Source organism: Amblyomma mixtum, chromosome 1 (assembly GCF_055824585.1).
Source record: "Amblyomma mixtum isolate Tamu chromosome 1, ASM5582458v1, whole genome shotgun sequence".
NCBI lineage: Eukaryota > Metazoa > Arthropoda > Arachnida > Ixodida > Ixodidae > Amblyomma > Amblyomma mixtum.
The window spans coordinates 278,275,124-278,300,027 of NC_143012.1; the positions used below are offsets into that span (position 1 = coordinate 278,275,124).

The following is a 24,904-nucleotide window of genomic DNA, read 5'->3' on the forward strand; positions in this document are numbered from 1 at the left end:
TTATCCTAACGAATTTCTGAGCATTTGGCTGCAATGTTAGCAGAGAGTGTCATCCTGACCAACTTATGGGCATGTTGCTGTAACGTTGGAGTATGTTGCACAACATTATAAAACATTGGCGACATTGTCATAACGTTCTGGCGACATTTTGTGCTACTAGGGTAAATGAAATGTGACCGTGCGAAAACAACGAGCCAAATACAAACGCGAGAGCTGTAATTTATCAACAGAACTACAGAGGCACGTTTCAGGCGCTTGATTCGCCTACAATGTGCAGTTCGAGGAATTTACCCCGCCGTAAACGAAGTCGAAAACACCCGCGTTTTCCGATCAGCGAGGTTTAAGAGCGGCCGGATTCGTGGGCCACTCTCGAAGGGAGCGATGCCGTTTACATCGTGCATTTCTTGTACTTTTCTTGACGGAAGAATGGGGGTCAATGTGGTTTTCTAGCTGCGGAAAATTTCTCGCAAGGGAAGATGGAGAGGGTGGAGTGAGGGCCAACGAGAATGCGCCATCGGTAGTAATATTAGAAGTGACCAATCGTGGTACGTGTGAGAGGCGGGTGGGTATACGGTAAAGCTAGCAAAGCTGTCGATTGTTTGCATCAATTAAAAGCGAAGTCTGGGAGCCTTTTTTTTTTTTTTATGCCAGCTAGACAAATCATATCCTGCTAGCGTTCAGTGAAATGCTACCGTGTATGAAATTGTAACTTCAGCTGTGACCAAATAAAAATGAATTAGGTACCAATATCTGGAACGAAATAAAATGATACAAAAATGAAGTAAATAATAAAAAACTGACATGTTACACAGGATGCGTCCAGGTTTAGCGAAGAGACGACACCCCATTGGTATGCCAAGTGAACTGACGTAGCTGCCCATGTCTTCCGAGCAGACATTTATGCAACAGCCCTGCGTCAATTTTTAACTACGGTCTGGAGCAGTGCCATGTGAAACACGCCACGCCTGTGTTTACCGGTCGACAAGCGCTCCTTCCTCGTGCCCCATGGCCGAGCCGGCAAGCGTCTTGTGACCGCATACGTCATTTCGACGTCAAGACGAGCCTCCAGCGATCGTAAGCTGCATGTGACCACCAGCGACGGAGCGCATTCCCCCGAGGCGAGCTGCGGTCAGGTGAATTCGCTGCTTCTGCAACGTGTACGCGTATCCCACTCAACGGAAGCAATCCCTACGCGCGGCGACAAGCTATCGCGTTCACGGTTTCACCGTTTCACCAATCGCTTCACGGTAAGCGACTGTAGCTTTCACAGTACGCGGAAATCGACGCTAGCGCCTTCTGTGATTTCCACGCAGAAACTATCGCGTGGTTTTTTTTGCGCTCCTGTTGGCGGCTGTCTCGGCCATCTCGGCTTGCGCTTGCGTCGGCGTGCTTTGTACTACTCTGGACTTTCGCCGCATCGTTTGTGGTTTCAAGATACAAGTGTCTCTGCAAGATGCTCGCCCGGTCTCTCCGAATCTGCCGGAACAACGTAAGTAACCATGAACTACCCACCATACTGTATCTGTAGCCTGTGAGCCTATTGGCACTACTCAGACAGCATGTGCAGATGCGTGCCAAACTTGTGCATTTTTCGGCATGCTAGTTTCGTGTGGCGTGCCGTGCGGTTAAGAAACGTTGCCGGTTTACCGAACCGGGGTTTAATTTAATTGTATAAAGGTAAGGGCAAGTGCCATATTTTAATAGATTTTTCAAGTTGCGCGTGAACACTGCCTTCACTGGAACCCGTTTTCTTTGATCCAAGGGCGACAGGGCGATTTACGAAGCAAGGGTATTGAAAGCTTAGATACTTTCTGAAAAACTTGCGCTTGCTGGTGTTGGCAAATGTGAACGCAGTCGGAAGCACTGGTTTTCATAAGCGTCATCTGTGGTCAAAGTGTGGTCAGTTCGTGCCATGACCGGCACAAGCCAGCCGCACATTTAATTTCAGTAACGCCGTACTTGAAAATCTTGAACGCGGGAGCTAATGTCTCTATTTGGAGTGTGTTATCTGTTTGTGTGCCGCCCAAGAGAGTCGTACGGTTGTCGTACGAGTTGTTCGTACTTGTTTCGGCATGTTTGCTCAGATGCATTCATGTTGGACTGTCTAGACTGAAGATACCGGTTTCGTATCGGAGTTCGCAAAGCGCGCTCTCGGCAGCTATCAATCGCGTTGCGAGGCGAGAACGCCGGTGATAACAATGTTTTGGCGCGGCCGCGAAGGCGTTGATAATCGCGAGGTGGTTTGTTGTGGTGCAAGGGCTCTTTACCTTGAGCTTTCTTTCATGCAGCTCGATGGTGATTGCCATCCTGTCGTGAAGATTAGTCACGCTGTCACTGATCAAACTTAATGTACTGTGTGCTGTTGCAACCACTTCCAGGTGAGGTACTCTTGGAGTGCTGCTGACCAGCCCAAGAAAGATGCTGAGAAAGCGAGGTCCACATTTTTGGTAAAGCTTGTTGCTCTTTTGTCGTTCTTTGTCATACCATATTAATGGAAAGGTTCCATTAGTAATGGGTTAGTTTATTTCTTTAATTATTCTCTTATCCCTTATTTGAGTGTCATGACAGGGAAGGAATGCAAATGATAAACTAATATGTGCGAAAGTTTAAATATGAGGCATTGTAATGCACTGCTGGGCTGCATATAGGAACCTAACTCTTCAGAAATACTGTCTTTGAGCACTGCTATTGTACTTGCTTTACCAGCTGTCACTAGAAATCGGTGTGCCGAGAATGCAGGAACAAAGCTTTAGTTGTGAAGCCACTGTGAACCTTTACAGCTGCTGTTCATATCAGATGTCGTGATGATGATAGTACTTACAACCAAAAACATTATTGTAAGAAAGAGAGTTGGGGTTTGCTGCCTCAGCGGCTAGCGCTGGCGAAGGAGATAATGTAAGAAAGAGAGTTGGGGTTTGCTGCCTCAGCGGCTAGCGCTGGCGAAGGAGAGGAAGATGACAGAAGACGAAGCTGACGAAGCTCGGGTGCGCGCTTGCGAACGCCGGCCTGCTGAGCAGCACTGCTGGGACAAAGACTGTGCCCGACCACACTAACTGTGCGAGTTTCCACATTACAGTGTCGATATATGAAATAGCAGCTACAGGAGGAGACTTGACGGTCTTACTGGTGTACGGCTTTAGGAAAAGAATGTGGTACTGAGGTACTGTGTGCTTAATCTGTTATTTTATATGCTGTTTTGCTTTGACAAGAGATGGGTAACCTGCCTTTAGTATGGTATCTATTGACCGAACAGTATGGCAGACTTTAAAGCATATAAATAATTAGAAAAGGTGACTGGTGACACGAAAATTTAGTCACGGGAACTGTTGGAAAACTCGCTTCATCCTTTCAGTTCAGTGATCTCGAAGTGGAACTCACACCAGCTGCCAACAGGAAGCCAAAGCCAGACCCATCGACACTGTTGTTTGGCCAAGACATGAGTGACCACATGTTCACGGTGAAATATACTGACGCAGAAGGCTGGGGTAAGCCTAAGATATCACCCCTGCGCAACCTGGAGCTTCATCCTGCAGCCAAAGTCTTGCATTATGCGCAGGAGGTAATGTACCTTTATTTTGTTCACCAATTTTTATGCCATGAAGTGGCTGTTGAAGTGATTTTAAAATATGCAAGCAGCAAAGAGACAATTTTCTTCGACTTATAAATGCTGGCCTGCTTACGAGTGTTGTGGAGGCAAGTTATGGTCTTTTACTAAAAGTTATGCTGATGAAGGGATAGCACTTGCTTAGATCTGTTCTTTTAAAATGCAAATGCTACTCTGACCTGTTTGCATTTGTATTAATTTTGTCAGGTTTTTGCACCCTGTAATTGAATCAATGTAGGTGCACTGAATGTAACCCTGAAGACAGTTTTAGCTGCAGTAGTTGAGAATATTACTTATCTTATAATGGAAGTCATCAGTAGCTCAATGAAGTGAAGCTTCTCCAAACTATATATTAGTGTAATTTCCGCCTTCAGTAACAAGCCTACCCAAAATTGCAATGCAGAGTGTGCAGACCTCTTGCAGACTTTATTAATGGGGAGGATCTTTCTGTTAAAGAGCATAGCCTTCCGATATAGTTTTGTATAATGTTGCTGATTCAGTTTGGTTTTAGTTTTGTGGTGTTTGTTGTTTATGTTGGTGTTGTGCTTACTTGCATAGCAGACTTCCACCCTTATAGGTTTTGGGCATTTTGGTGGACATCAGTCACATTCCAGTTGAGCAAAATGGTAATACTTGGAAGTGCTGTAATCTATAACTTATGTACTTAAAGGGACGGTCTACTGCTGGAAATGAGTGTAAAAATATTGGCATGTTCTTGTTGATCTTTCCTTATGGTGACAATAGCGTTGGCTGTGCTCGAGGTTTTGACAGGAATTGATATTTTAAATTGGCAAAGAAAATCCAGAGCCATCGATTGCATCATGCTGTGTTGAAATGTAGCGGCTGTCCAAGGAGTCGGGTGACATTGCCTGGGATTGATGTACACTCTATGAATACACGTATGAGTAGGACTGAGAGCAATACATAGCGTTATTTTTGTGATTATTGCTGGGAGAAATCTTTTCTCCTGCTGCTTGTCGCTGTTCTTGAACAGTTTTGGCTAATGTCACACTTATTGCCGCTGCACATTGCTTAGGCAGTGCAGCAGTCATTGTGTCCAAAAGTTGCATAGAGTTAGTATACTAACTTTATGCCTTGTCCTTGATTTCAAAGTTTGCAGATACTGTCCATCATTTAGAAAACGAGGCTACTATAATGTAAAGTTAGTTTTTAAATTGTTCTGCTGGGTTTTTCAGTGCCACAGCCAAGTATTAGGTTATATGGTGAAGGAGGTTTTGAATGGTGTAAAAAAAGTGTAGTTTATAAAAGTCAATAAACTGTCCCTTTAGCTTGTGTAAAGGGTCTATTTGTTTACAAGCCAGGCTAGCTCTCTGCAGCATGTAGGTCACAATACCTATTGCGTCACACTTGCCGGCCAATTAACAGCTATGGCACACTGCCAGTGAGCTCGACATTGTGTTTCAATTTCTGGCCATGGCTGCTACATTTTTAGGCAAAAATGCAAGAACGCTCGTTTACTGGTAGTCGCAGGTGATCAAAATGATTTGAAATCGTCTACTAAAGCACGCCACTTAGCCCTGGTGAATGTGGCATTTGAAACCCCTATAATTATTAAGCTGTTACTTTAGTTTGGAGATATGAAGATGTCTGTGTGCTATATGCATGTTGTTTAAACATTTCTTGGTGCAGCTTTTCGAAGGATTGAAGGCTTACCGTGGTCATGATGACAAGATTCGGCTCTTCAGACCAGACATGAATGTTCGACGGCTTTTGAACTCTGCAGGAAGAATCGACCTTCCTGTGAGTAGTCCAGTTCGTTGCATTCACATGTTTCAATTTCAGCTGGCACTTTTGGGTCAGACACCACTGACCATGGCTTCATGTGTTAACCTTCTTGCTTGACAAGATGCTGCCTATGAAGCCTGTTGTGGAAGTGTGTATTTAGTTTTCCACCATTGACTAGTATTATAGATTGGAGGGTTGCTGATATATAGCTGTGTTAGTGATTGGGAATAGATGCCAAAAAAGAACAGGAGAATGAAAGAGATACACGGAACACATGGATAAGTGCATATACTAGGAGTAAACTGGCTAGAGGAAACTGTGCAAATTCGCACATAGCTGTGCATTGTCTAGTGTGTGGTTAAATGCAGGGTACAGTAATTAACAATTACCAGTAAGCTTGAAGATACCTCATTTAGGGACCCTGCAAAATAGAAAAGTAACGAAGCTGTAGTTCATGTACACTAGGACCGATTAATGTGCACTTGTACATTTGTATTTTTGTAATGCACGGGCTGTTTCACACTTTGGGGTAAAGTGGGAGCATGTGACCACTGCGCTTCCCTAGGCACTGCCGCCAACAGCTGAGGACAATCGGCAGTAAAGGTACGTGCGCAATAAGCACGGCTGGCTACTCCTTGCAAGCCTGCACCTTGTGCTGCCTATTTTCGCCGTCTCTTGGTGGAAGCTGTTCTCAAAGTGCGGTTACCAAGCGCTCCAAGTTTCCCTCTAAGTGTGAAGCAGCCTGTACATTTGTATGCAACCTCAACATGTAGGACTCTAGGGTTGTAATGAAGAGGAAATTCTGATTATGTAATCATTCAGTTTGCAAGTGGTATATATTGTAAATGAACTCAAGTCAAAACATAGCTGTTCAATGGTGCAGCAGGTTCCAGTTTAATGTTTTTCTCAAAATTAACCTTTCATTGTCATGAGTTTTTTTTCTTTTCTCCAGCACATAATGAACAGCTAGATTTTCAAACTTTTGAAGTTTGAATTTAAGTGTTTGTGTTTGGAGGATGCTGCATTGTGCAAGTGTATTGTTTAGGATACATCTTGTGCAAGGTTTCTTCAGGGGTCTGCAACATCCAAGGGGCCGTTACATTTGTTCTTATGCATGGGTCAAGATTCTTAGCAACTTTCTTAATTATGTAGTCAGTATGTTATACCAGAAAGCTTAAGTGAAATTCTAAATATCCACATTTAACAAGTGCTCATAAGCTATTGGTCCCATTGGTGACAAGATGTCAATTTTTCACTCATTTTACATGAAAAAGTCATGCTTACTTTGTAGAGGAGAAGCTACTAGGTGCTACTATGTCTGCCGCTATGGACGAACGAGGTTGGCACCGGTGAACACTCTCAAGGTTCGGTCACACTCTACATAAATAGCCCCGAAAGCAGAAGATAGGACAGCCATCGCCGTAGCTCAGTTGGTAGAGCATTTGATGCGAAATTCGGAGGTCTTGGGTTCAGATTCCACCGACAGCATGTGGTTGTTTTTTATTCTGCTTTATTAATCTCCATTTGATGAAAACTACAAACTAAAAAAAAAAAACATCCCTTATGCTCCTTGGTTCTGGTGGCTGTTGGTTCCCGTCATGTAATACACGAAAAAGGAAAAAGAAAAGTGGGGAAAAAGAAAAAGAACGAACTGAGTAATAAAGAGTTTAGGGTTCATTTATCATCTGCACTACATGGCTGGTGTCTTGAAGGCAGTCTCATGCTGCACAGGTATGAGTTTCTTGATCAGGACTATGGAAACAGGGTTAACAAAGGTGTTGCCAGTCCTTAAAATCTAAAGCCTTCAAGATTTTCTGTTTAGGTAGTGTGCCCATGGAATGTGGTAGTGTTCAGTGCCCCCATTTGAATTTCGCTTTTGCGACTTGCAAAACAAAAAGAGGCTCCCGTGGTGGCTCAGTGGGTATGGTGCTTGTCTATTGATCTGAAAGGCCCGAAGGATGTGGGTTCGATCCTGGCTTCGGCAGTCGCATTTCAATGGAAGCGAAATGCTAGAGGCCCGTGTACCTGGCGATGTCAGTACATGTTAAAGAACCGCAGGTGGTCGAAATTATCTGAAGCCCTCCACTACGGTGTCCTTCATAGCTCCAGTTTCTTTGGGACGTTAAAGCTCATAATACCACAGATAATAAACAGTAGAATAATTTGCATTTGGCAATAGTTGAAATATAAAACAGAAGCAAGGCTCAGTAATGCATGGCTCTGGACTAGTTGATAAACCATGTCAAGATAAAGTTTGCAGAAAGAAACAAATGGGTGTAGACTACAAACCAGTGTGATGTCAAACATTACGCGGCTGTCATGCATGGGATGAATGGGTGAAAAGAAAAGCATTAACCTTATGCATGACATTGAGAACTTCACGACAGTGATCTTTCTATGACGAAAGAGAAGCGAGTGCAGAAGGGAAGGCTGTAAAGTGCTGCCTTAACAAAGATGGCTTTGATTGTAGAGTAAAGTATGCACACATACAAGCCGTTTTCCTAAATAGTTCAAAAGGTGGCAGTGGGAGCATTTTGTTTATGGTTTAAATTCTGCTTATATTGTTGTAACTAAATAACATGAAATATGCTCAAATTTTTCCACCAATTGCAAAAGTTAAAGGGGCATTCTATTAACGCCATCATGGTGGCTCAGTGGCTTTGCTGTTTGGCTGCTGATCCCAAAGTCGCGGGTCTGCTCCCAGCCGTGACTATTTTGATGGAGGTGAAATACAAAAATGCCGTGCTGTGTGATGTCAGCGCATGTTAAAGAACCCCAGGTGATGTAAATTACTCTGGAACCCTCTAGTGTGATGTTCCTCATAGCCCATGTGTCGCTTCGGGACATTAAAAGTGCACTAAAGGGGATTTTGAGGTCGTCTTTTTATAGTGGGAACTCGATCTACATGCTCTGAGCATTCTCAGAAATTTATTCAGCTCTTGCCATTTTTTTTTTAACTCACCGTGGAGAGTAAGAGGAGTAAACAAACATGGTTCCCATGGTGAAAAGCTCACTCGGTATGCCTTTCAGCCAATCACGTGGCAGCTCTGTTGTTGGTGGCGTAATACACGGAGTGATCTTCAGAAATGTGCGTTTTGCTGGTGAGACAGTGTTCAGCCTGAGCAGATGGTTGGGCACAACACCCTTGCGGCAGTAGACAAGGAAAAACATAGTCCGCTTGCTTAGGGTTTGCTATTTCTCGAAGGAAATTGTGGAGACCCTCGAGATTTCCAGCTGGGCATTTCCGCTATGTTCTGGTATGCCTTTGCTGGTGCCTGTCATTGACGCAGTATTTGCTGTATCCATATGCTCGCTGTTGTGTTTTTTTTCCCCACATGTGTTGCACTGGATACGGTACACTTGCGCCCTTTCTGCTTCTTAAAGGGACACTGAGGAGAGCTCTATTAATATTTTTTTTATAGCAAAATCCGATAGTTCGGCATTTCATGGCTTTGTTGCCACTTGGCCGGCAGCGAAAGATGCATTTATATTTCTAAGAAATTTGGATTCGAAGTTGAAATAGTTTTTCCCGCCGCTCTGATTCAAACTTGGGATTCTGCTATGACGACACAGAACTAAGTGACGTGAAACATGACATTCACATGACGTAACGCAGACTCCGTGATTTCTGGCGGCCAGCAGTGCGGCCCAGCAGCAGCCGAAAAGAAAGCTACCGCCGGCCGCACGTTGAAGGCATCTATCGGCTATTGCGGCCGTTGCTTCGTTTACATTTGCACCGGCGTTTTGCCAGCGTTACAATGGATCCCGTTCTCGAAGTCGTCAACGAAGTTCTCGCAAATAGACGCCTTTGGTATACCGTGTACCTTGTTACCGTTAGCGGAATACCGGGAGCCCCCATACCGCTGAGAGCAAGCGCTGATTGGTCCCGGCGCTGCAGGAGCGCGCGTAGCTATCGGGTACATGGCGCCATCTGGCGACGTCAAGGAGATTTGCGCATACATTTGCTACGCCTCAGTGATTCGTAGCTCTCGTGTCCTAGTGTTGCTAGAACTATTGGTTCTAGCAACACTGTTTTGTCCTATGACGCCTTGAAGCTTGTACTTGCGAGTTTGGCCTGTGGCGGCGATACCTGTATTTTGGTTCTTGCTCTTTTCTACGTTACAAGAGCTTTGTTGTCAGTACGAGTGGCGTTTTTGTAATCAGGAGCTGGTATTCTGTCGATGCAAGTCAACTTCAATTTCTCCTCAGTGTCCCTTTAAGGCGGTGTATCGTTTCTGGCAATACATTTGCAAGTTTGCGCTCGTGTGTGTGTTTCTCCCTCCAGTATTGTGTTACTCTGCGCAAAGCTTTCCTGAATATGTATATTTGTACTTGTTTCTGATAGCAGACGCTTGCTTTAATTTTAGATTTTGCCTTACCAGCGTTCTGATTAAGTGATGTAAAGAGAATTAACATTTCGAGTACTATTGTCTCCTAAGAGACCAGTTCATTACTTCCTTGTGTGTTTACGAAGTCCACGAAGTGCTCTTGCTTGTTTTTTTCCTCATTGAATTTTCTTGTTTTCCAGAAATTTGACGGTGACGAGTTCCTGAAATGCTTGTCAAAGCTGGTCTCTATAGAGAAGGAGTGGGTGCCAAAGTACCCTATGAGTTCCCTCTACATCCGGCCTACACTCATAGGCATCGAGGTAGGCTGACGAAATATTTTAATGCTTACAGCCATTTCCATTCTGCTTGTGTATCCATTGTGCCCATGCTTTAGATATGCTTGCTGTGTCTACCCCGTAAGGACTAATTAACAAAAAAAAAGGTATCCTGGAAGAACTGGTACTGCCATCTCTGTTGTAGAAGAAATAACACTGTTTGGCGACCTCTGTTCATCAAAGCCATTCAGAAAGTAGCAAAATGCCCATGACGATGTGAGCTCGTTTTAAAATGCCAATTGCCTGTGACGAGCTGAAGTCGTCATAAACCTTTAAGGGATTCTACAGATGTGTACACTTGAGGGCACACAAAGATGCACTATAAATTATTTGCAAATTATGTACTGGGGTTGTAGCATTATGATGATGGAAGGGCTGGTTATGTAACATGCTCTTAGCATTAGTAGGCCTTGTTTAATGGATGTACTGAAAAGAGTGAGAAATACTGTACCAGATCATTTCGCGAATTCACCCTCTTTACCACACTGCATTGCAGTTCTGGGCATGAAGTAAGTGCTCTTGAAATTCCCTGTCTAGGTACCAGTAAACAAGTGTGTTTGGCTTGGAAATGTGCATGCGGCTACACTTAGCTTTGTCGTCGAGACAAGAATATTCATTTGCTTATCTTTTGATGGTCTGCCAGCATTGCATCTTTCTGCCTCCATACAAAGCTACAGTTATCAGACAATAAATGACACCTGCACCTATTGCAAGGGTCATTGAAATACTAAATGACTTGTATGGTCTTTCAGTAATTGCGGAAATTATGAAAATTGTCTTATGCAGCTGGATATTTTCGCAAAGCTTTGTTTGTTTTTGTTTATTGTGCGACCTTATCGATTTGCTTGCTGCACGAGACACAACTTGAGTGGTTTCATGGAGCTGTCATAATTATGTGCAGCATTTTCTGCGATGCTTCGATTGTTTTCCGTTTTAAGCGCCTCGTCTCGAAAGCAGTGCCTATTCTGTTCGCGACTAGTGCCTGGTATGCGTATTGCTGCAGCACTGCCGAGCTCAGTTTTTTCTGAGGGCACAAGTTCGCCCAAATAAACTGCTAGTTTAGAGTTCTGCAGAAACTCACATGTGTGTCTTCTACTCTGCCTGCCATCACCACAATAGTCCGGAGATGTAAGCATCCTTTCATCCCATGTACTGCGCCTATTCCAAGGATCTGTGATATGAAATAAAGAGGGCCGTTTTTTTCATTAAGGCAATTAAGGGTCTCTAAATTAATGCACCTGTAATCTCCATACTCATGAGCTGAATCAAAGGGACATTAAACTCAGCCACAGACCATTGAATTGCTTCGATGCAGTGAAGCAGTTAGGCCCCTTAGAGCCTTCATTTTGATTCTGCTTGGAAACCATTTTTTTTTGCAACCAAGGAAAGAAAAAAGGAGTCTACATGTGCCATTTAGGTGGGTGCTGATGGGAAGAGTTTGTATGCATAATAGTTTCAAGACAGATGAGTCTGTGGCAGTAATAAGCTCAACACACAGGAGAAGCTGGAGTTTTTTGGGGGGCTGACCAGAAAGGTTGCGTTGTATAGTTAGGTATGACAATCTGAGCATTGAGAGCAGCATAGGCATATCGGAGGTGTAGTGAAGCATGATAGTGGTAGGAGGAAGGGAGAACACTTGCTGCACTTGCCAGACAAGATGACGTGTGTGCGCATGACAGTAGGATAAAAGGAGGGGGGGGGGAAGAGGCTATATACTGGAGCTGTGGGTTTCAGGTGGCTTGTAGCAGGCAACACTTGGACAACTGATGGTGCCTCAGTGCTCACTTTCTTGGTCTTTGACACGTGAGCATTGCATTGCTTGGCGTAGTGCGAAGTTTTTGTTTACATTTTATTCCTCCTCTTATTTATTACAGAAAAAAATAAAGTGTGCACTTTATTGAAAACTTCAGTTACGTGACTCAACATCATTATGTTTTATGCAGAATCTAATCTCATTGAATCATTGTGTAAGCTGCATTTACCAGAGGTTGCTTTTTCAAATTTCTAAAGTGATCTGCCACTATTCATTTCGAAATATACAAAACATGAGCCACATTACGAATTTATGAAAACCAGTTTTATAAAAAATAAATGTAGGACAAACCATGGAACACAACTATTCATTTGGCAAATTCTTAACCTCTTGAACCTCTATCTTGATCTGGTTGATATTCAGATTCTGATTCACAGCTGAGCATAGAGCTCGTACACTGCAATCTGGTTTTTATTCGATCAATGTTTTTTCAACAAGGTACAGGAGCTGCCTTTTTTTAGTTAAAATTGATGAAGTGCTAATACTGCTCTCGCTTGGATAGCAGTTAGGCATTTATACTATATAGGCATGATTGCAAACATATTGCTTAGTGCTGATACTTGTTTGAAATATACTGTTAAACCTGGATATAATGAAGTTGAAAAAAGTCCGGGATTTTTCGTTACCTTCACGTTTTCGTTACGTGCAGTTTTCGCGAGATGACTCGAAAGAGCAATGCAGAACGGAAACCAAAATAAGAAATAAATGTAGGTGAAATCACCTCGAAAATGTTTGCAGAAAACCCCATTATTTGATGCCTGATAGCGCGACTGCTGTGGCAGCCGCCGCCACCTTCGCCACGGCTTGCGTGCGAGCAACCGCAGGGTGGCGAAAGCGAAAGCAACGGAGATGCGCTGGTGGACGCGTATCTCAACTGCGGTCGCTCGTTGCGATCGTTGACACTCCTCTCATGTTAGTTCGTGCTTTACTTTTTAGCCAAATTCGTAACTCATCACAAGCTAACAGATAGTCGGCCTAGCGAGTTTGTTACATCAAGGTGAACCCCCTCTAGGCGTTCGTTACATGGAGGTCTCAAACACACGCGCTTCAGTGGGGGCGGCGTTGGGGAAATGAGAAACTTCGTTATATCGAGAAATTTGCTATACGGAGGTTCGTTACATCCAGGTTTAACTGTATGTACGAAATTTCGATGCGCATCAATGTGGAAGTCTGAAAAGTTCCGACTTGTGCGAGACAGAATTAACAACAGTTTCACTGTAGTTCTCTTGTGAAGTGCTGCCCAGCAGAGGTCTTCACTCAGTTTTATTTCTCTGCCACATTGCCTTTCCCTTGTTCTGCCTTTGGTGTGTAGCCCACTCTGGGAGTCGCACGGTCCAACCAGGCACTGCTGTTCATCATCCTCAGCCCTGTGGGTCCTTACTTCCGCACGGGCATCAAGCCAGTGTCCCTCCTGGCTGACCCCAAATACGTCCGAGCGTGGCCTGGAGGCACTGGCGACAAGAAGCTTGGCTGGTAAGCTGCACCGAGTTCCTTTTCCTCTTTGCTGTCTTTATTATGCACAAGTGTCGTGCCTCTGGGTAACATTTCAAGTTAGAAAAATGATTCAAGCCTGCTTTGCCAGCATCGTTTGAACTTTGTGCCAAAGTGTCTTTTGAGCACCAAGTTGAATAGTCAAGCCCACTTATAACAATACTGGTTATAACTATATCGGATACAACAATGGTCAGTCATGGCACCCTCAGCTTTGCCACATGTTCTATAGTAAAATAAACTGCTTATGGCAAATGCTGTAAGGCACATTATTGGTTATAACAATTAAATCTGGTAATTGAATGTCAACCATTATAGAAAAAAAAAAGGAAATGCTACAACCACACCAGCAAAACCATGCTTACAACACAAAAGCGCGCACATGAGGGGCCAACCAATGGACTAAGGTGGCGCAGTAACGCCACGAAAGCAAAAGAGGCAGGTGTCATCGCGTCAGGAGAGCTGCTGCATTGCTGCATTGGCTACGCACGCCATGCGTACCCCCAATCAGGCGGTGCAGTGCGCGCGCATGCAGCCAGCGCGGTTTTTCTCTTGTCAGCTGTCACCGCACCCTTAGTTCTGCATGTTTCTTGAATTTCCCATGAGAATCACCTCCGGAAAGACTGCTTGATTCCTGTGATGTGGAGGTGCACGAAGCTCCCGGTGGCGCAGTGATGGCGGTGCTTAGGTCATCGGTGAACGGTGAACATTCTTCCGGTCCCCTGAAGTTCGGATTAACGAGCTTTTACAGGCATTAGAACAATCAAACCACTCCAGGTATTTACTATCAATAAATGCGGTGAAGTTTGTCATCTTTTCTTTTTTTCGGCACAACCCTGTTATGACAACTATTGGATATAACAATGGGCTTGACACCAAGTTGAATATTTCCAAGCACACCTGAGGGCAGCATGAACTTTATTGCGGCTGTTGGTGCAGATCCATCGCCGCTGCGATGTGAGCATGAACAAGACCGAAGGCGCGAAAATGAAGCTATGCTGCAGCAAACCCCGCGCGGGCAATGCTGCACAACACAGGTGTGCTAGTTGGCTCCGATGCATGTTTCTATCATTCGCATTTTCCTTGTTGCCTGGAGCTTAAAAATGCAACTTTTTGAGTGCAGTAAACTAGGATTGTATAGAATTAAAGCAGCTGCCGCAGAAACAGTACAGAGGCATGCACACGTACCCAAACTCAGCCCGCACCGTGCGCCCACCCTCTTCATTGCTGCCTCCCATTTATCAATAGCTGCTAAGGCAGATGGAGAGCTCTCGCAGGTCGTTTAGTATTTTCAGCGCATGCAAATGATCACGATAGCTACAAAGCGTGAAAAATTCTAGAGAAGTATGCTGCTACTAGTTGAAGTAAAAAAAGAAATGGCAGACAGCGATGTACTTTTTTTTTTTTCATGCGCTTCCCGGCTACCCCATTTCTCAGCTGGTACAGTTTTGTTTTTAGCGCTCCCATGAAAATGTGACAGTGGGGTTCTACTGTGTTGCCCTGAAAGAATGTTAGTGAAATAGATACATCTTTCTGTAGGGAATATGAGGGCATTAAATATTGCAAATTATATAACAGTCCTAGGAGGGGTAGATATCAGGAGATTGAGTTGTGCAGTCCCACACAGAGACAAAGATATTAAAAAAAAAAAGTTTTAAAAAGTGACTGCGCCTGTCCTTCACTGCCTTGCAGCAACTACGCCCCAACGCTGATGGTGCAGAACGAGGCTGAGAAGTTAAACCTTCAACAGGTGCTCTGGCTGTTTGGAGAAGATGAACAGGTGACGGAAGTGGGGGCCATGAACGTCATGGTGCTTCTCAAGAACAGGGATGGAGGTACGATGTGCATGCTGAACTCTTCTTCTTTGTTCTGTGCATGTCCCTTCTACTCAAGCTTTCCAAGTGCAAGAGAAGACTTTAGGTCTTGTGCCCAAGTTAGGCAGAAATGCTTATTTCAGTACTAGTGTGTTGATTTGGATGATGTTTGCCGCATGATAAGGGGGACATCGCCACATAGACGCAAACTTAAGCACCTGGCCATGTTTTAACAGCCCTGGTTGGTGTTTGATAAAAGAATGAAAAGGAAGGTGCTAAGCTTGAGTTTTTATTGCACTGTTCAAACATTGGAACAGCTGGACCAAGCTTTAAGTTAAGTGAAGAATGGTGCGGCAGAGAAAGATGGGGATGAGAGATAACACACACAAACGCCAACCAACTTTATTGCATGGCTGTCACACCGCCATGACATTCAGCGGTGTGACAGCCATGCAATAGAGCTGACAGTTGGTGCTTGTGTATGTTACCTCTTGTCTTTGCTTAACATGTCTCACCAACTTGCTTAAGCCTCTATGCTTCTAAATTAAAAACTGTCTACAAAATATTGGATTCTTGATTTTTGCTGAGGGTGCCGAGAACACCTAAAGCAGGAGTTGGCAATGATTGGCATGCGTTCATGTGCAGCAATGTGGTGGTGTATCATCAGCTCAGTACCTTAATATTTTCTCCTAAGACGTGGACTGTGGCCGTCGTGTAAAGGTTTTGACATGATAGTCTTAAGGCTTTAGAAAATGCGGCGGCAGTGGAAGCAGCAGCGTTGCGAGCGAAATAACTGAAAAGCAGCCTAGGTGGGCTGCCTAGGTCCCGTGACCCTGTGCCGTCATCACAACCTGCCCAACGAATTGTGAGCAAACTGACCACCATGGCAGGTGGCAGTTAAAATAAGGATTGGTCATGAGAGGTTACTTAGGAAGAGCAACCTGGGCTACATAAGCCCCACTGATGGCAGCACCTACCATCGCAGGGCAGTGGGGCATCGCTTAACCACTGCACCACTGTGCCAGGAGTGGTATGGGGATTCCTAGGAATATATGAATGTAAAGTTTAGAATGCCCAATTCTGCATACAGTCAAGTCCACTTATAACAATACTGGTTATAACAATATATCGGATATAACAATGGTCAGTCATGGCATCATCAGCTTTGCCATGTGTTCTATGGTAAAATAAACTGCTTATAGCAATGCTGTCAAGGCACATTATTGGTTATAACAATTAAATCTGGTAATTGAGTGTCAACCGTTATAGAAAAAAAAAAGAAGGAAATGCTACAACCACACCAGCAAAACCATGCTTACAACACAAAAGTGCGCACGTGTGGGGCCGACCAATGGACTAAGCTGGCGCAGCAACGCCACAAAAGCAAAAGAGGCAGGCGTCATCGCGTCAGGAGAGCTGCTGCATCGGCTACGCACGCCATGCGTACCTCCAATCAGTCGGTGCAGTGCGCGTGCATGCAGCCAGCATGGTTTTTTTCTCTTGTCAGCTGTCACCGCACCCTTGGTTCTGCATGCTTCTTGAATTTCCCATAAGAATCACTTCCGGAAAGCCGGCTTGATTCCTGGGACATGGAGGTGCGCGAAGCTCCCGGTGGCGCGCAGTGATGGCGGTGCTTTGGTCATCGGTGAATGTTTGTCTGGTCCCCTGAAGTTCGCATTAACGAGCTTTTACAGGCATTAGAACAATCAAACCCCTCCGGGTATTTACTGTCAATAAATGCTGTGAAGTTTGTCATCTTTTATTTTTTTCGGCACAACCCTGTTATAACAATTATTGGTTATAACAATGGTATTTCCATGACACTTGAATATTGTTATAAGTGGGCTTGACTGTATATGGGCGTTAACCCATTAATGCTCTCATGTCATATCCTTAAGGCAGAGCTTAAGTGGCCCCTCCAGTTTTTGCTCTGGGCATTGAAAGTAAGCCCACTTCTTGCGAATTTGAGCATATAGGGAGCCATTGTTGCCCATATGCTGTTTGTGGTTTCCTAATCATTCAGTCCTCTTCCGAAGCAACATTTGTGCTGATGTGCAGGGCTGCTTCATGAGACATGGCTTTTTGCAGATTGGCTGTTTTGTGTTAGCTATAGTCGGTAGCCCCTGACACGCGATCGCCATAAAACAGTTGTGGGTCTATAGCGGGGGCAGCCATATGTGGCTTTTGCAGTTGTTTCCCGTTGAAATAATTGGTGTTCCTTAGGTGTCCATGTTTGCATGTTTACAGGTGTACAAATATCTTAAATCTTCAATCTAAATAAACGAGGAAAGATAGTTACCCTTTTTGGAAGATCCGCTCGGGTGGAAGTCATCAAACTTATTTGTTGTAGCAGGAATTTTGGTGCAACAAGCTGCAAATAGGGCCCTTTGTTTTCCAAGTTTAATTTAATTTTTTTTGGGGGGGGGGTGGGGGGGGTTGAAAATCTGTTTTTATTTTTGAGTTGATATTAGGAAAGACATCAGGTTTTTTCAGAAAATATTACAAAATTCGGGTTTATCATGTTGCATCTGTACAAGAATAAAAAACACCATAAAAAGCACAGATACATTTCACAAACCATAATATGTTTTATAAAACAGAAATGTTGTATGAAGCTTTTCAAATAAAAAGAAGGTTTTTATCTCTTAGAGATTTTTATTTGCGTACATTGTCATTTGCATTAGCAGGAGTTCTGTGTCCATGCTAGACGTGCACGAGGTTTCCATGTATTGGAACTTCTTTCTACGTCGCAGCAGTCATTCGTAATACCAGCCACGGTGGCTCAGTGGTTACGGCGCTCGGCTGCTGACCCGAAAGACGCGGGTCTGATCCTGGCCGCGGCAGCTGAATTTTGATGAAGGCGAAATTCTAGAGGCCCGTGTACTGTGCGATGTCGGTGCACGTTAAAGAACCCCCAGGTGGTCGGAAATTTCCGTAGCCCTTCACTACGGCGTCCGTCATAGCCTGAGTTGCTTTGGGACGTTAAACCCCAATAAACCATAAAAGTCATTCGTAATACACAAAAGTTTGGCAAAACGGCATTTGCCAGGAAAGGGTAGCACGCAGTACAGCCATGTCTGTATGATATAAGGTCAATGCTGGTGTTATGAGAGGTCTCTTCTAGCAGATATTTCTCAGATTTGTCCAGCAGTAGGGCTATATCAGAGGTTACAATGCTTAGGAGAGCTTTGTAGTCCTCAAACACTTGGCTCAGTCGGCATTTTTGAAAAGGATCCAAGGCAGCCGCAAGTTTCCATATCTGCAACTGGCTTCCATCTTCGTTGTGGACATTTTGTCTTATTATAGCATCCTGTTTCATCCTTACCTTGGAGCAGAACTCTTTAGTTGGGGAGTTGACTGACTTCGTGGCACTCTTGGACAACAGGGACAAGACTGCCTAAGCTTGACATCCTTATGTAGTCTGCACCTTGTCCATGGCTTGCTGCAGCGTGACATTCACGAGGTGGTTGACCTGAGGCAACAGCAACCTACCACTCCCAAGTTTTGTCTGCACACCTAAGAGTGGATTTAGGACATCCCTCATCATGATTGCTTTTGCTGAAACAACCTGTTTCTCATTAAGCAGCGTTTTAATAGCTCAAGCTTTGATTCTTTCGTCGGTGCTTTTAACAATGTCTGTGAGTGAGCTCCACATTTCCACGACAACCAAAAGAGTTCTATGGAAACTACCCCATCTGTCTAGTACAACAGAAGAAGGCTTCTCTGCATAATATTCAGACATGCCGTTGGTTGCCGAAATATTAATGTACTTTTGGTGTAGCTTATTTGCATTCTTGAATAACGCACCAAATTTAGTAACTACTGTCCGAACGTCAGAGGCGCAAAATGAAGCAGTAGCATGCTCTACACAAACGTGTATTCAGTGGGCCAGACCTTTCACGTGTAATACCCAGAACAGCCTCAGCTCAACACACTTTCTTCATAATTTTTCATATGTAATCTGCGGAGTCTGTAGCCACAGCGGTAACATCTTTCCATTTTTTGTACATTAACAGTGCTTTGCTGATCGCAGTAGCCCCTGTGTAACTGCTTAATGCATTCACTCTCTCTACGTCCACTAGCTTCTTTCTGACACTGGAAAACTGGTACAGAACAACGTTTTCATCATTAGCTTTCCTTTTATGTCGGAGGACTCATCAGTGTTAACACTCATTTTCACATCGTGCAGGTCACCACGAATTTGCAATGTCCTTCTGTTATACATCCTTCAAGTATTTAATCTGAAGCCTTTGTCCTGTCAGCGTTGTCATTGGGGCTTTGCAGTACCTCCGCACAGTCACCAAGAGGTCCATCCTCGTGCTCCGTGCTGATTACGCTGTGTGCCAAAGCACGGACAAAGTCAAAGTCATAATTCAACCTTCCGCTTCCATTTCTTTCTCACACTGTCAGTATGAGAGATCAAACTACATAGGCTGGAATTTTCCTTTGACCTCTGCTTCCTTAGCCAACATCTTGAACTTCCTGTGGCGAAACAATAATAGGCGCTCTCGAATCTGTTCGTCGGACTTTTTTTGCATGAGTCTTTACCATTTCAGTGGTGCAGTATCTACATACTAGAGCACGGCTGTCGTCGCTGCCTTGCTGCTTGCAAAGAACTTGTATATCTTAATTTTCAGTGCACCAGTCTTCAAGTTTTTCATTTACTGCCCATCTTGTCGTACATGTCACAACTAGGCTGCCAAGTACTAGAGGTGTATACAAAACACTGAGACTGAGGTGAAACTGTTTTAACATACAGCGCTGTTCTAAAACCAATCACACAGTCTAAACATGTGTATAGGCTTTGTGTAGGCCTTTTTTCAGTAGCATTCTGCACATAAGCACAACCTCCTTGTCTGATATTTCGAAGGGCCCATTCTGCAGACTGGTGTACGGGCCTCAAGCCCGTACACAAGCCGATTAAGTGCAGCTCTGATGATGTATTGCAGAAAGGCATGGCTGCAGATTTGTCATGCGCACCTACTCTAACCAGACCAAGCCAGAACTATTCCAGAACCAGAATCCAGAACCTATTCCCTAAAGTGAGCCCAAGAGGCTGTTGTGAAGGGACTTGTAATGGCCACTCCCCATCACATCCCTCTTCCGCAAGGCAAATCTGTCAATGCGTCTTGCAGCTGCTAGAAGAACGCACTATGTACTGGAAAAAAGGAACTGGCCGTTCACGGAAATCTCCATCAGCAGACGCTGTCCTTAGACTCGCACTTACTGCTTTTTTTTTTTTTTTAACATATGGGCATGCTTCATGAACAGTGAATGACCATTCTTCTGGCTAACAGGGAGGACTGGCAGGAATCGGACCACATTAGATCACGCTTTTTATCTGATTTTTGCTGAGACCCGAGATGGGTGGTGACTCAGAATGGGGAAGTAAAAAACCGTTGTACCCTTTCGACAGCTCTACTCTTTGAACCGCATTGAAGGCAGCCTTGACATTCCGAATTTCGCACAGTTTAAGGAGAGGCAGCCTATTTTCGTTTCCATGAAAAGTGGGAGCGTCGCTTGGGAAGGAGGCCTGTCTGCAGTGAAGGGCTACCTTTTACTGTCGAGCAAGTTTTCAGAAAGGGGCATTTTCTGGTGGAAGTCGGGTTTAACATGATTTTTAAGAAAGTGTGCAGGCTGCACAAATCGGGTCAGATTGGGTTTTACCCGAAAACGAAGGGCCCTGCACATAAATAGCATTAACTGTGTGGTTTTGTCATGCAGATTTAAAGCGGTAGGTTTCAGTGTGTAACATATTTTGTTCATTTTTTTTAATGTAGGGACTGAGCTGGTCACACCACCGCTTTCTGGTATTATTCTACCCGGAGTCACTCGTCAAAGTGTACTCGACCTAACAAGAGAATGGGTGAGTGATTTCTAGAACTATCTAGCATGAGAATCATAAAAGTGGGATCTGTAAGATTAAACGTGAGTTCAGGCCACTTCTCTACTTGCTCAGTAGATAAATGTTACTGTCTGTTGTAGTATTTGTGTGGGCTTATTGCATGCTTTGCTAGATGGCACTCTATTTACTGGGCTGTGTCACTGATCATCAGTGTTATTATGCATCAGTGAAAGATATAATGCGTTTTTTGTTTCTCAGCCTTCATACTGGCCACATATCTGTTCCTGGTGTCATCACTGTCCAATGGTCCGATGTGAGCACGCTACTTTGCTCACCAAACTTTTTCCAATTTTTTTTCTCAATTATGGTGTAGTTATTGCTACACAACCTGACCTTTTGGGCACTTTTTTTATACCACTTTCTCATGAGCTCAACTGATATACAGGGTCCCATCATGTTTGTTCCAAAGATGGTTCACTTTAAAGGTGCAGTGAAGAGGAATCTGAAGTCGTCTTTTTGCCGCGAGAACTCGATCTACACGTTCCAAGCATTCTTAAAAACTTTGACTTACTGCCCTGTCTGGCAGATTTCCCTAATTAAATCGAATTAACGTCTGGCTCCCGCCTTTATTTTTTAAATTCTCCCCGTACGGTGGGCGGAGTCGACCAACGCGTGGAGTGCCTTTCAGCCAGCTCCGGGGAGGCTTTGCTTTCGCTTTATTTTGTTTTTTAGGTTTCCGTGAATAAATAGTTTCATTCGCAGATAATAGAGCCGCAAAATAAGCACACAGAAATAAAAATATGCGCGGACTATTTGCTACTTCGGATTACTACGTATTACTCCACCAGTGGCAGAGCGGCAAGCCTCCAGGGACTGGGTGAAAGGCACTCCACACGTTGATCGACTCCACCCACCGTACGGGAGAATTCAAAAAGAAAAGCGGGAGCCGGACGTTAATTTGATTTAATTAAGGAAATCGGCCACACAGGGCAATAAATTGAAGTTTCTAAGAATGCTCAGAACGTGTAGATTGAGTTCCCGCAGCAAAAAGACGAGTTCAGATTCCTCTTCACTTCACCTTTAATGAAAATGGCCCTGTGCTCCTTGTAGTAATCTTGACCTGGACTGTTGAAGTTTGCTTACTCACATTGGCATGTGAGGTTAAGGCCACGGAGTTCAACATAGGCAGTTTACAATTGGTAGCGAGGTGCTGAAAGCACCTACTTATGGCAGTTAGTGACCGTAGATCCGAATCACAAGAGTGGAATAATCAGAAGATTAAGAATGAGATGCAGCGCATATGGCAGGTTCTCTCAGATCATGAATGGCAGTTTACCAATATCCCTCAAGAGAAAAGTATACACCAGCAGTGTCTTACCGATACTCACCTATATGGCAGAAGCGTGGAGGATGACAAAGGTTTACACTTAAATTGGGAACCACGCAGCGAGCTATGGAAAGGAAAATGATAGGTGTAAAGTTAAGAGACTGTTAAGAGACGTTAGAGGAGTGGATCAGGGAATAAACGCAGGTTAATAACATCCTGGTCAAAATCAGGAGAAAGAAATGGGCGTGGGCAGGGCATGTAATGCGAAGGGAAAGATAACCAACCGGTGGTCCTTTAAAGCTAAGCTGAAATGGTTTTTTGAGAATTCGACGTCATTGAAGAATTCGGATCTAGGAAGCTCCTAGGTAAAGTAGGCAAAGTGTTTTGGCACTAGCATTTAAAATAGTGATGCAATCGTTGGTTAAAACCACGACGATGTTCAGGCTTCTCTGCAAGGCGTTGTAGAATGCGGAGAAACTCGTAGTGACGTCATTGTCGCCGAAATTTCAGAGGGCCGCTGTCTTTGCCTGCATGTTGCTGTGCGTCATCCGATGCCGCCAAACAGTGCTTCATGAGCTTCACCTTCGATGGCGTTGGTTTTCTTCTATGAAATAACCGTTCCTCCACTGGAAACGTAGCACCGTCATATGTGACGTCATTATCGGGGCCTTTGCACTTCGCTATGCACTGGAGAGAAGCCTGAATGCTAACGCCGCTTTACACGGCGATTACGCCACCATCTCAAATGCTAGCTCAAAGTGATTTCACGGGCTTTACCAGCATGTTTCACGCATTCGGCCATTATAAACTCATCGAATTCTGAAACCACTTCAGCTGCCTTTTAAGTGCAACGGAATGGATTCCAAGAGAAAGCAAGTGTAGCAGGGGGCGGCAGAAAGTTAGGTGGACAGATGAGATTAAGAAGTTTGCTGGGATAGGATGGCCTCAACTGGCACAGGACAGGTTTAATTGGAGAGGTAATGGAGACCGAGGTCTTGGCCTTTCAGTGGGCGTAGTGAGGGCTGATGATGATGATGAGATGGGTCAGCTATGGTTGTGGCTCTTAGTGTGTTTAAGTCTTGGTTAAATTTACTCATACATTTTATTGTGATGTTATTTTGCCTAGGAGAAGAAAATACATTATACATTGAGTTCGATGCAAGTCAACAGAGAACCATTGCATTGGGACTTCTTGCCATGTGCTCCGATTTGGCCCGATCTGAACCTGCGTTTATTACTTACTCTTCCAGAATGAGTTCAAGGTTTCCGAGCGCAAGATCACTATGGCAGAAATCAGGGAGGCGATCAAGGAGAAAAGGGTAAGCGTTCAACCCCCGCCGTTGATTCTTTCACTTGATAGTAGTAAAAATCATGTTCATGGAATTTTGGGTTTCATCAAGCCTGTTCAGTTTCTTACGCTGTTCAGTGTAAAGAGTTTGATGCAGGTAGTCTGAGATGGCTAACGAGCAACATCGATTCCATGACCTTTAATACAGAGTGGAAGAAGAGCAATCAAAGAATGAAAAAGACATGCGCTACTTCCAGCGGAAGGTTAATTCATTAAACCTACCATTCGATCAGCGCACAGATTGCTAAAAATTGGAAAGGGGCATGCAAAAGCAAACCATATAACAGACAGCCCTCATACAAGCCCCAGGTCACCATTGGGAAACGCAACTGTATAGCATTATTGAAGTGTAACTTATATGAGTGCAGCCCTTGTCTTGTTTTGTTTGTTTGTTCCTCTATAAAGTATGTTTTGTCCTTCTATATATGGAAGAATGACTGTGGTTATTCTTATCTTGCAGCTGCTTGAGATGTTCGGCTGTGGAACAGCATGCGTCATCTGCCCCATAGAACGGTTGTACCATAGAGGGGAAAACCTGCACATTCCCACCATGGAGCAGAGCAGTCCTTTAGCCAGCAGGATACTGAAGGCAATCACAGACATTCAAGTAAGGAGTTTGCCATTGAAACACATCCTATTTCAAGTGTGCATACAGGACCACCTAGGAAATGCAGTGCATCTACACAGGCTAAATATTTTTGTATTATATAGTGGTTCTTATTTCCTGTTGAGTTGCACCTTACCTCTGTGAGCGGTAATTCGTAGAGTTTCCCATATTAATTTAAACTCCTAGGGAATTTAATTTTGGGTCAGCTCTTTGATGTTATGTGGACCTTGCATATTTTTGCAGTTGTGAGAACGTGTCACACTGGCCATACAACCAGACTCGTGATGTTTTGTATGATGTAATGGAATGCATTCTACTTGTAGCTAGTGGTTTGGCCTACTAGTCGGGCAGAATAATTAGTCTGAAGACAGACTACCCAGGCGTATGGGATGGATTTAAGTACTACATCGTGTCAGAGCAGCACAGACAAAGCATATCCACAATGATGAACATTTTATTATAAATGATACTGATAAAATTCTCCTGAAGCCTACACCTAGTCTGCTCATAACCGTGATTGTTTACTTTTGTTGTTGTTGTTTTTTATTACTAGCACTTTTTCCTGGGTTCTGTGCTTTCTGCATTTCCTCTAAATCCATGTTTAATATTGATGGTTCTGTCTGCCTTGTGATAAATACTGAGTGAG

General features: G+C 44.1%; 1 protein-coding gene across 2 annotated transcripts in view; it reads left to right on the top strand.

Annotated features, from left to right (window-relative positions):
- Positions 1-1,035: 1,035 nt before the first annotated feature.
- Positions 1,036-24,904, top strand: part of Bcat (Branched chain amino acid transaminase) — a 28,345-nt gene continuing 4,476 nt past the window's right edge. Inside the window, exons 1-11 of one of the 2 annotated variants that reach the window (XM_089566135.1) lie at positions 1,036-1,247; positions 1,314-1,489; positions 2,379-2,447; positions 3,353-3,559; positions 5,255-5,365; positions 9,879-9,998; positions 13,139-13,299; positions 15,010-15,152; positions 20,912-20,997; positions 23,554-23,622; positions 24,112-24,258. In XM_089566135.1, the coding sequence (XP_089422261.1) occupies positions 1,454-1,489; positions 2,379-2,447; positions 3,353-3,559; positions 5,255-5,365; positions 9,879-9,998; positions 13,139-13,299; positions 15,010-15,152; positions 20,912-20,997; positions 23,554-23,622; positions 24,112-24,258 (1,149 nt within the window). In that variant the 5' untranslated portion in view covers positions 1,036-1,247; positions 1,314-1,453. Of the gene's footprint in view, positions 1,490-2,378; positions 2,448-3,352; positions 3,560-5,254; positions 5,366-9,878; positions 9,999-13,138; positions 13,300-15,009; positions 15,153-20,911; positions 20,998-23,553; positions 23,623-24,111; positions 24,259-24,904 lie in introns of both variants that reach the window. The other variant, XM_089566134.1, reaches the window with a different exon arrangement.